This window comes from Aythya marila (genome assembly GCF_965140915.1).
Source record: "Aythya marila genome assembly, chromosome: 1".
NCBI lineage: Eukaryota > Metazoa > Chordata > Aves > Anseriformes > Anatidae > Aythya > Aythya marila.
In genome coordinates, this window is record NC_139042.1 from 1,119,342 (window position 1) to 1,131,448 (window position 12,107).

Here is a 12,107-nt window from a genome sequence, read left to right on the forward strand (position 1 = left end):
GGCAGGGATGCAGTGAGATGATGGCACAAGGAGCTCACCTAAAACACCTTTTGTGGGAAAAATTGTAATGCCCAAGGCTTCGTGTGCGTAAGACAGCCTTGAAAGAGCAACCAAATTCCCCTACAGAGGTGGCTCTCTGTACGTTTGGAGCTGGCACTGCCAGATATGAAAATATCCCAGAAAATACCCCAAATGTGGGGTGCACCTGAGGAGGAAGGTGTCCCCAGCAGCACCTACTCACTGTGAGCTTTTTGAGTGTTTCTGCAGTGTTTTGGCACGTAAAACCTGCCTACAGCCTGCCAGAGGTGTGCAAAGCACACTGCTTGGCCAAATATTTCATTAAAAACTGATTTTCTGTCAGTTCTTTACCTCTGTCCCTGATTTTCTTTTATCTATGCATCTTTTAGACCCCTATGTTAAAATTTCCTCTTGTATTTTCTCAGCTGTGTTGGAAGATTTGGGCGCTAGCCGTGGGATGGAGCAGGAGGCAGGCAGAAAGGGGATCACCTGCTCTGAAAAGGGACACAAAACCCCAGCCCCACAGCACCCTACCTGATCCCAAAGCACGTGCTGACGGAGACGATGGAGCCTGGGGAGCCCTCCACGAACCCCTGGTAGAAGCAGTCGTCCTGCAAGGGGCGAGCGGGGCCTCAGCCACAGGAAAAGCTCCTGAGACAGGGCTCAGAAAATGCACCCATAAAGGGAAAAACGAGAAAACAGCCTTCAAAAAAATATCTGTCCTTCCATTTGGGGCAGGAGCTTCATGGGTGAAAATAAAAGGTGCGGGAGGTGAGCAGGGAAAAAGCAGGAGGATGAGCGGGGTGGAGGAGGCTGAGGGAGTGTGGCAGGATCAGTGCTGCCTCCAGTGCTGATAGAAAAGGGAATATTTGGATAATGGTGATTTTGGGGCGATATTTGTTCAGATTCCTCAATTTTTTTTTTTTGGTGGAGTTAAATTGTTTAAAAAACAAACAAACAAACAAAAACATTAAAAATTGGAAAGGAAAATCAAGCATTCTAATCAATCTCTCTCTCTCTCTTTTTTTTTTTTTTTTTTTCCAGGTTTTAGCAACTTTTTGTACAATTTCCTTCCTTTTGCAAACAAATAGTGAAAAAATTAAGGATGTTTTCGGAAACAGCATCCCCTCGGCGAGCAGCACTGCTTCTGTCCCCTGGGGCACCCTGGGCAGACCCCAACCCTCACCTGAACGTACGGAAACTCGGTTATCAGCTCCCCCTCGGCCCCGTAAGTGAAAACCGGGAGGTCCTTGGCTACCAGATTTCTGGAAAGTGAAGCAGAATTTCTCAGGGTGGGGGTTGATCACCTCCAAGGAGCTGTGCAGGGGGAAGGAGAACCGAGGAGCCTTACTTTGCCTGCGTCAGGTGGACGACGTGGTAATTTCCTTCTGCCATGATTAAGTAAGCCTTGTCCTCCTGTAATGCAATGTGTGTTAAAATTTGGGGTATTTATTTATTTTCCAATTTATTTTCCATGGTCCCTGCCTTTCCTGGGGGAGCCCTGTCTGCGGGCTGATTTTGGGATCCGGAGCTGCCTCCCTTCCCATTTTCCCATCCCCCCTGTAGCATCACCCTGGGCAGAGGCAGGGTCAGGGCTGGGGGCACCCAGGGGCTAAAAAGTGTTTCCAAAATCATTTCCAAACCAGCGCCTGACCTCTGTGTCAGCCCCGTGCCTTGGCTCCAGCTGCCTCGGCACCATCACTTCGGAGTAGATGATGCTCGACGCTTCAGCAAACCCTGGAAAGGTTCTGAGGTTAGGGAGCAGGGACGTGGCTCACACCAGGCTGGGAGGATTTCCCACCCCTGCAGTGCAGAAGGAGGGTTTTAAGTGGGAAAATTTTAAAAATTTGACATGTAAAACTGCAGATTCTTCAACAAGAAGCATAAAAGAGTGGGTCGAGAAGTTCAATACTAATGCCAACTTCTAAAGAAGTTTAGGTACAAGAAACTCTGGAGAACTCTTAAAAAGGGGAGAAATTAGATGATTTCCAGAATTTCAAGATTCAGAACCTAGTGCACATCCTCCTGCTCACGACCCCAGCCCATGCCTATGTCCCCTCACCCCCATTGCCCATCCCCATCCCACATTCTGAACCTCATCCCCATCCCATCCCATCCCCATCCCCATCCCATCCCATCCCATCCCCATCCCCATCCCCATCCCATCCCATCCCATCCCATCCCCATCCCCATCCCCATCCCATCCCATCCCATCCCATCCCCATCCCCATCCCATCCCCATCCCCATCCCATCCCCATCCCATCCCCATCCCATCCCATCCCATCCCATCCCATCCCATCCCATCCCATCCCATCCCATCCCATCCCATCCCATCCCATCCCACCTTTCCCCCTTCCCCATCCCCCTGCCTCCCTTCCCCTCACCTGGGCAGAGGAGCAGGATCAGTCCCACGACCCCCGTGCCCCTCAGGGGTGGGCACAGCCCCGTCCCCATCCCTGTGCCCCTCACAGCCTGCGGGAACACAGCATCAGCCAGGTCCCCTCCCAAGCTCCCCCAGCCCCTTGCTGGGCTCCCCCAGCTGCCAGCAGAGCCCCAAACCCCCCAGTTGCCCCCAAAGCCCCATTCCCAACCTCTCCCACCACCAGCCCTCAGTGGGGCCTCTCCGTGTCCCACCCCACTGTGTCCCCACCCCAATGCCACCCAGCCCTGCCTCCAACAGCCACCTGGAGCCCCTCCACCTGCCACCCCAACCTGTCTCATCCCAAAATGTCCCATCCCATCCCACCCCCCTCATCGCCATGGCCATGGCCATGCCTTCTCCAACTGCCACCTGGGCCTGTTCCCCCACCTGCCACCACTCTGCTCTCACCTCCAACTGCCACCATCCCTCCTCCACCCGCCACTTATCCCTGTTCCATCCCTTTCCCTCCAATACCACCCCCTCCCCATTTCCCTTCTCCTCTCTTTTCTCCTCCTCTCACCCTCCCCATCCCCATCCCCATCCCCATCCCCATCCCATCCCATCCCCATCCCCATCCCATCCCATCCCATCCCATCCCATCCCATCCCATCCCATCCCATCCCATCCCATCCCATCCCCATCCCCATCCCATCCCATCCCATCCCATCCCATCCCATCCCATCCCATCCCATCCCATCCCATTAATGGCCATTTAGCCATTAATGCCCAAATTGTGGTTGTTTGAACAGAAACTTCCCATTTTACATTTCCACCCCCTGCTCTCATCCCTCCATCCTCCCAGGGGCACAGGTGCTGGGGGCCCTGTCCAGGTTTTGCACAGCCCACGGCAAGGATGGATTTCAGTAAATCTTCCCTTTTTATCACTTCCAGTGTGAGAAAAGAGCAGATTCACCCTGAAAACCCCCAGACAGCCCCCAGACAGCAGCTGCCAGAGCACAACTCGTGGCTGGCACCAGCGAGCTGCCATCCATGCCTGGTTTTGCTCCAGGAGCAGACTCGGAGCCGCCTCTGAGCTGTTTGCACCTTTGGGGCTGTTTCTGCTGACTCTTTTCCCTTCTGCACAACTGCAGCCCCGCTTCAGAGCCTCTGTGCCAGCACTCACCCTGTCGAACCGTGCCAAGGAAGAGGAGGCGCGCAGACAGAGCAATTGCAGCTGTGTGCAGAGCACGGGAATGCAAGGAGGTGTTTGCAAACGGAGCAGAAAAGGATTTGTCAGCAGTGGGAGAAGGTGCTTAAATCCCCTCCGCACGTCCTCTTTGCTCTGCTGCCTCATTTCCCAAGCAGCAATCCCTGCTTGCTGCCTGTCGCGCAGACACCAGCAGGAGCTGAGCTGCCAGTCCCAAGCCCCAGAAATGCCCCAAACCCCATAAAAACCCAACCCCGTTGTCCTTTCCCTGCAAGGTGAGTTCCCCCAGGTCCCAGCCCATCCACAAAGTTCCTCTCTGGGTCTGGTGGCTCCTTTATGAAGTGCTGCAGAGCCCAGCAAGGTGCTGGGCCAACAAGGGTCTCAGTTTCCCTGTGCTTGGTGCAAAATGGGGCCATTTGGGGATGATTTTCAATAGTTTGGCTGTCCACCAACACCAACGTGCAAGGGCTGCTCCATTGCATGGTGATGCAGGATTGGGGTTTTTGCAGACTATGTGGGACTCAAGGGCAATGCCTGGCTCTCTTCCCTCTGATTTCCACCCCTGGTTTGTAGGAGAATTTCTTGTAACCCATGCTAGCTTTCTTATATATACATATATATGTATATATTTTGGATTTGGGGGATATTAAAAGACAGAAAGCAATGACTATTCGAGCATGAAGAAGGAGGAACAATACACAGAGACCGCTGGCAGACACCTGTTGGTCTGTGAAATAAAAACCCTGGCTGATTTGCAAGCAGCCAAAGGAAGGTAAGCTTAAAATAAGCAAAACCAAAATGTCAGGGGAAGAACCAAAGGAAACGGCTGATGCGAGAAGCTGCAGCAGCAGCAAGACCACACTGGGGTAGAAAGGTAGAAGGTGAGAAATAGGGTGAAAGTCAGGTCTCACCCACCAGTGGAAGGGTGATTGGGGTATGATAATCATACAGCTTTCAAGATGTGATGAGGAAAGGAAGTGTCTGGTGCCCCAAGGCACTGAGCTCATGCTGAGCTTCCCAGGTGTGGGCAGAAACACTCAGCTTCCCTACAAAATAAAGCCTTGTGCAAGGGGCTGCTCATCCATGAGTGTTCCTTAACATCTGAAAGGTTAAAAAAGTTTGTTTAAAATGAACCACAGTCAGCAAATCTGATGTTTGCATGCTGAGGACTCCAGCGCTTTTCCTAGATCTTGTTTTAAACTCACCTTCATCCTCCTGCCTTAGCAATGAATTTGATAAACGCTAGCTGGTATAATTTTCACCCGAGTCAAACAGTGACTCCTGGAGCCATAACCAAGGCTATGAATAAGAAACCTGCGTCACCAACAACCATGTCCCTGCATTTCCATCCCTCCGGCCTGTGGCTGAAGGGAAGATTGCATTTTAATTGCAGACCAAACCAGCACAAGCACATCTATCAAGCAGAGGGCTGGCACTACAAACACATCATAAACACACCCAAAAACAAAGTGCCACAGACACCCTGGTCACAGATTCAGGCTCGACCAGAAAAACCTTCCTGCAATTATCTGTAAAATGAACTCACCCACTGGGAATCTCAAAAGCTTTCTGGGAGAGAAGAGATGAATTGACCATCGGGAACAACAAACCTAAGGGCTGAGAAGTGGCACAAAGACAGGACAAGCTCATAAAGCTCAAAAACCCCAAGAAATTGGGATCTGGGTGGTTTTGCAGAGCAGCAATCCCCTGGCATGGACACCGTGCAGCAGGATTGCACCAAGCGACTCCCAGAGCAGCTACAGGAGGATGCTGCTACTTTTTCCTGATGTTACATTAAAAGATGCCAAAAAAAAACCATCCTTTCCAATAGCAGACGTCAGAGGATCTGGTTCATGATGAGACCCCTTCTGTGGAAGGAACAAGGAGCAAGCCCTGGGCATGGGGCAACCCTGCTGCCACCAGCCTGGAAGGAATAATTTGCCAAGGCAAAGTAAAAATTATGAAAATTAAACTATGAAAAATGGCCTAAAACCATCAAGAAGAGTTCATTCTTGCTTGCAGCGCTCGTGTTTCTTTGGAGGCTTTTTGGTGTCCCAGGGGGAAGGAGGAGTGGGTGGGCACCCTTGGGTGCTTTCTCCACGGAGCACCGTGGTGGGCATGGAGAGGTTTCACTGGGTGCCATGTAAAAATAAATAAGCCAAAACAAATGTACAAAAAAACAAATGTATTTGGAAGTTTTTGTGTTCAATGGTGAGTATAAAGGAAATGGGGAGAAACCATGGAAAAAGAACATCTATTTTTATAGGAACATTAAGTAGAAGAATTCTAATTCTCAAATAGGTTACTTTAACTCTTATGTCCTTTGCAGTTATTACTTGAACAAACCCAGCCTTTGCTTTGCTCTAATGTGAGCCGAATTCCCATGAGAGATGAGCTCTTGACTGGGAGGACACCTTGGGCAGGAGGAAGCAGCAGGTGAAGGGGGAGAGGGCTCTCACGAGGGAGAGGAGACCAGGAAATAAAAGTGGGCTCTGGTGAGCTCCTTGGGGTGCCTATATTTTTGTATGGATGCAAAACCTGGGATCTTCTGATTGATTTGATTCCACTTCTTGCCTGTTTTCTGTTTTTCTTTTGTTAAGAAAACAAAAAAGGAAAGGAAAGGAAAGGAAAGGAAAGGAAAGGAAAGGAAAGGAAAGGAAAGGAAAGGAAAGGAAAGGAAAGGAAAGGAAAGGAAAGGAAAGGAAAGGAAAGGAAAGGAAAGGAAAGGAAAGGAAAGGAAAGGAAAGAAAAGAAAAGAAAAGAAAAGAAAAGAAAAGAAAAGAAAAGAAAAGAAAAGAAAAGAAAAGGAAAGGAAAGGAAAGGAAAGGAAAGAAAAGAAAAGGAAAGAAAAGAAAAAAGGAAAGAAAAGAAAAGGGATATTAGAAAGAGAATAACATAGAAAGAGAAACAGAAAAAAATAAAATAAAATAAAATAAAATAAAATAAAATAAAATAAAATAAAATAAAATAAAATAAAATAAAATAAAATAAAATAAAATAAAATAAAATAAAATAAAATAAAATAAAATAAAAAAAAAAAGTTTTTCTGCAAGTCTGCAGCAGAGGAAGGAGAGCAATCCAGCCCCTGGTAGGGCTGCAGAAGGGCGAGGTGGGGAGACCTGGAGCCATTTAATGGCAGTACCGGGCACTGGGTAAGAGAAGTTGGATGAGGAGCAAAGTGCTGTGCTGTGCTGTTCTGGCTGGCACACAACTTGGGTGCATGGTCTAGGGAGGATTTGGGTTCATTTTCATTCGCAGATCTCTGCCCGTGGCTCAGCAATCCTTAGCTCCGTCTGGAAAAGTGATGCTCAGAGTCTGCGGTTTCTTATGCTCGACGTAATTCTTATTTATTTTTTGTTTCATAAAACAAACAAACAAACAAACAAACAAAAAAACAGTGGAAGGTTTGGAGCAGAAAATGTATTATGTGAGTACAATGTCTTGTAAAAGGCAGCTGCATAACCCTCTAGATACTATTATAATGCTATTGCTGCAGATAACAAATAATATTAGCTGGAAATGGTTTCTAGCTGTTAGGCAGAATGATTATATTGTCAAATGTGATGAATGAGGGAAGCGCAGAAGGCTTTAGCATCCTATCTTCACAGTTATTTTCCATAATGTTATTCCCAATGCTGCTTGCAAGCCTCTCTGCAATCTTTCCCCTAAATGCAGGAGCTCGGGTGACTGCAAGGAGCCTTTGGGGCTGACCCCGGTCTCTGCTTCCCCTTGAGCATCCTCCAGCATCGGGCACTGCTCAGGAAAAAACCTTTCTGGGTTCCACAAAGTGCTGGCTGCTCGGTGACAACCACTTGAGGCTGAGCACCAGCAGCTTTGCAGCGTGCAGGGGGGGACCAAAGGCCAAGCAGTGCCTTTGTCTTGGTTATTTCCCAGCTAAATGTGTGGGCTGAGTGCAGCTCCTGTAGATGGACCCTGAGAAGGACACAAGGGGGACACATGGGAGGTTTATTCTCTTATGATGAAGCAAACTTCTGAGAAGGGAGAGGTGTTTTTTATTTTATTTTATTTTATTTTATTTTATTTTATTTTATTTTATTTTATTTTATTTTATTTTATTTTATTTTATTTTATTTTATTTTATTTTATTTTATTCACCCCAGTTGGGGTCCCAGAGGAGGAGCAGTGCTGCTGGTGGGTCTCAGTGTCTCATCCTTCCAGCTGTGGTGTTTTTTTCTCCAGCACCAGGCTGATTCCCCACTATGCTTCATCATAATGAGCCATCACCCAAGACCCCCATGAAATTATTATGACAGCTGGCAATATCCTACCCATGGCAACGGAGGAAACCGAATGCACCTTTTCTCCATGGCTTAATTTTTCTTTTCCCATTGACCAGCCAAGGTCACCCACAACCTCTCAAACCATGCTCGGTCATCCTTTGGATTTCAATGGGTTTTGGACCCTTTTCTAGCCCCCAATCCCCAACAGCACCTGAAAGCAGGTACAGGGAGATGTGGGACTGGCTTCTGGGTATATCAGCAGGGGAATGCTGGCAGCATCAGGCAGAGATAAGCTCTGCGTCTGATGATGGAGCAGCCAATACAGGATGACTACATCATTTTTTAATGATCATCCTTGAAGAATTTTAAAACAGAGAGGGCTGGGAGAAGAGTCGTGAGAACGGTTACAAGTTCGGAAAATATAGATTGCAGTGAGAGCCTCCAGGCACTCGTTTCACAAGGAAGAGTTTGATCATCTCGTACGTGAATTTACGTGGCCAACAGGGAGCTGGTGCCAGACAAAAATAAATAAATAAATAAATAAATAAATAAATAAAATACATATATCTTATGACTGGAAATGAGTTACGTCAAAGTAAGGCTTAGGCTTTTAACATTAAGTAAGGCTCAGGTTTTTAACATTAAGAGTAATGAAAACAAAGAGAATATTTAACTGGGTGCTGTGAAGGGTTCCTCTCTGCCATGCACTTTGTTAGGAGGGAAGTCTTAAATTCTTTAATTCTGGAAGTCTTAAAAAAGGATTTGAGACCTCATCGTGCCAGGAAAGCTCTTCAGGCACCTGAACTTCTGCTCCACGGTGTGTCTGCCAGATCCCTGGTGGAGACAAAGAATTCCCCACCTCGTTCTTAATATGTTCATGGCTCTCCTATCTCATGAGCAGGACACCAAGGCTCAGCCCCCCCATTTCCCTCAGGGAACCTCCCTGCTCCATCTCCTGCTGCTGCACGTTAGGGACACAGTTCAGAGGGAACAATAAAAAACACCTTAGTAAAAAAACATCTTCTGCCTAAAACAACTGTTGTGCTTAGATGAATTATTTCTTAACTCTCTTTTGATTAAGCCCCAGGCTATGTGTGTGTTTTGGTGGTGGGCAGCACCAGCGGATGAGCTGCTCCATATGCCCCAAACACAGTGGCCACATCCTGCACCCAGCAGGGTCTTCTCCTCTCCAACCCTCTGCTCGGGGCAGGGTAGGAGTGTCACAGGGGGAAGATTTTTGTTGGAAAAGACCCCTCTTGCCCGGTCAATCAAAGCAATGGGTTGAGTCTGGGTCAAATCAACAGTCTTGAGTTCAACATCTTAATGGAAGAGTGAGTGAGGAGACAGCCCAGGTCTTCCCCAAATCTCTGTTGGAGACCCCACTATATTTGTGAGTTTTGAAAGGGTCTGTCAAACAGCTGCTGTAGGAAAGACACGTATTTCAGTGTGTTAATCTTGGGAAAAGTCAGGCATGGCTCAGAAGGTCAGAAGCTCATTTGTACCAGACTGTCCGCCTGCTCTGGAGAAAAACACATGGATTAAATTCCAGATAAACACACACACTCACCGTTTCTTAATAACATCTCTACCTTAAATTTGAGGTCCATCGTGCTATATTGGCTGTTGCTTCACTTTAGTTTTCATAGCACAGGAACCTGTGAATCTGGCTGCTTGATAAAAGAGGCAGTCGATAGCACTGGGCTGCATGCAGACACCGTTTCCTTAAGCTGTGTTCGAAATTTCTCTTTGACTTTTCCCCCAGTTCTGCAGTTCTGTAAAGTAATTTTCCAGTTTTCTCACTTAGGAATAACATCCCAGGGTCACCTCTGCCATGTGCTGGGAAAATAACAGCTACCACCTCTGGAACTCGTAAACGGAGGAATTTAATTAATGAATTCTCCACGGTGCAATGCGGAGGGGGAAGTGTAAAGAACTGTGGTGCCACTCCAGTTCAGCTTTATTTAGTGCATCAGTGATTTAGTCACTGAAGGATATAAACCAAACAAAAATTATAAATACTGCATGCAAGAACACTAAAAACTTCACAGAAGTAGGCTGAAATACATTAACATAGGATATACCACAGTTCAGGGGACCCAAACAGACTCTAAAAGTGATGATATATTAATTAACCAGCAGAATGAAACAGAAACTAGCATGAGGCTTCTGCAGAGCTGTAAATTTTATGCAAATAAGTTATTTTTTTTAGACAGGGAAGACGTTTTGGGAAAGATACACTTTCTAACCGCAGATTTTACTTCCTTGTTCCGCAAGGTGTAGATGATGGGGTTCAGCAAGGGGGTCAAAATGCAGAAGACAACGTTGCTCATGACGTGGACGTCAACGGGGATGTCCGCCCTGTAGGAGACGTACGCCACGGCGATGGAGGAGTAGTAAGTGCCCACCACGAGCAGGTGGGACGTGCACGTTGAAAAAGCCTTTGCCCGTCCTTCTTTGGAGCTAATTTTTAGCACGGAGAGGATGATACGGACGTAGGAGAGGGTGACGAGCAACAGAGGGATGACCGACACCGTCATAGCGATGGAGAACCCCAGGAAATTCTGGAAGTCGGCTCTAAAGTCAGAGCACGCTGCCTGAACGACTGCTAGGTGGTCACAGAAGCAGTGCCGGACCCTGGCTGCCTCCCCGAAGGCCAGCCGAGAGGTCTGAGCGATGACAGGGACGGGCACCAGCAGCGCGGTTATCCATGCGCCCGCGGCCAGCGCGGCGTTTGCTCTCCTCGTCATCCTGGCCGCGTAGTGCAGCGGGTTGCAGATGGCCTCGTAGCGGTCGTAAGCCATAACGACCAGGATCAGCGCCTCCGTCACCGTCAGCCCGTGGAAGCTGTACATCTGCAGAAAGCAGCCCCGAAAGGAGATGGTTTTAGTGTTGGCCAGGAACATGGCCAGCATCTTGGGGATGGTGGTGGTTGTGAAGAGCACGTCGAGCACGGAGAGGTTGAGCAGGAAAAAGTACATGGGTTTGTGGAGCGTGCGGTCGACCACCACCACGGTGATGATTATGGCATTGCCGACCAGGATCAGCAGGTAGAACAGCAAGAAGACAAAGAAAAGGGGGGTCTGGAAATCCTGGAGAGCCGGGAAGCCCACCAGGAAAAAGTCTTTAGTGGAAGCGTTGCTGCTGCAGCTCTCCATGGTGGGGCTGGTCAAGGACAAAGGGGACGCAAGGAAACAGGGATCAGTAACACATCACATTTCTCTGAGGAGCTTTGAGAGGTTCTGCAAGGAAAGCACACACCGGGGAAATCACAGAGAGCTGAGCACACAGCTCAGCCCCTCTGGTCTCTCGCCTGCAATTAAGGTGATTTGAATTATACGTTGATGATGATGATCACGTCCAAGTCAGCAGAAGGCATGCTCTCCAGCTCTGGACATGAAGGGCAGAACTTGTCTCACCCAGATGAGGGTGGTCTCCATCTGCACTGCTCCTTTTGGGCTCCTTTTTGGTTCATGGGGGATGTTTTGGGGACACAGCTCCTTTGCCCCATTCTGTGCTGAGGAGGAGATGAGCCCCGTTACAAAAATGCCCGTTTTCCTCCCATAAGGGAATTCAGGGACTTAGTTATGGAGCAGTAAAACACCTTTTAACACCTTAAAACACCTGCCTCTCTTTTGCTAGGATGCTGCAAGGTTTGTTACTGAAAGTCACCCTCCACTATTCTTCATACCCCTGGTTGTCTGCTTGCAGCTCATCAGGTTCCTTACAGTCACCGCAGCGCACAGTTGGTTTCTGCTGCTGTTGCTGAAATTCACATAAAAATGCAGAATTTCTTTTGATTTCCAAATTGTTTCTTGGGACATGAAAACAAGGGCACTTTCAAATCTTTTTTTTTTTTTTTTTTTTTTTTTGGCTGATCTAGGTCAGCATCATGTCTTTTACTATAGTAAGAAATACTTTAGAGATTAGATAAGTTCAAAGACACTAATAAAAAGCTAGGAACGAGTATCAGTCAGTGCCTTCATCTCAGATGGCCTAGTCCATGCTACGTGACAGCTTTCAGCCCTTACATAGCTTTATTTCACATCATTTAGCCCTACAATTACGTTATTCAAATAAGCTTGTGACACTTCCTGGCTTTTTCCAGGAAAGGCCAGGAGGTGTGTGCCACAGTTTTCCACTTATTTCACAGATCTTTTAAGGTTTCTGAGTTACAGGGACTTTTTTCCTCTCAACAGAAATACTTCCTTGGTTGCTCATAAAGATTTAATGCAGATTAGAAAAGACTATGCTGCCCTATGGAATACACTTGTTTGCTGT

The 12,107-nt window shown here is 47.7% G+C and overlaps 2 protein-coding genes across 2 annotated transcripts in view; both read right to left on the reverse strand.

Annotated features, from left to right (window-relative positions):
* The window catches only part of LOC309891793 (disintegrin and metalloproteinase domain-containing protein 9-like), a gene marked incomplete at its 5' end in the record, with an annotated part of 30,865 nt that extends 21,429 nt beyond the window's left edge, over window positions 1-9,436 (reverse strand). The window contains 5 exons of the mRNA XM_082784638.1: window positions 553-629; window positions 1,205-1,283; window positions 1,370-1,434; window positions 1,673-1,755; window positions 9,397-9,436. Coding sequence (XP_082640764.1) covers window positions 553-629; window positions 1,205-1,283; window positions 1,370-1,434; window positions 1,673-1,755; window positions 9,397-9,436 — 344 coding nt within the window. The remainder of the gene's footprint in view (window positions 1-552; window positions 630-1,204; window positions 1,284-1,369; window positions 1,435-1,672; window positions 1,756-9,396) is intronic.
* A 576-nt stretch (window positions 9,437-10,012) lies between these two features.
* On the reverse strand, window positions 10,013-10,984 carry OR2AT4 (olfactory receptor family 2 subfamily AT member 4; the record flags this gene model as incomplete). The annotated part of the gene is made up of 1 exon (XM_082784642.1): window positions 10,013-10,984. The coding sequence occupies one exon, from the start codon at window positions 10,982-10,984 to the stop codon at window positions 10,013-10,015; it is 972 nt and encodes a 323-aa protein (XP_082640768.1).
* Window positions 10,985-12,107: the final 1,123 nt, after the last annotated feature.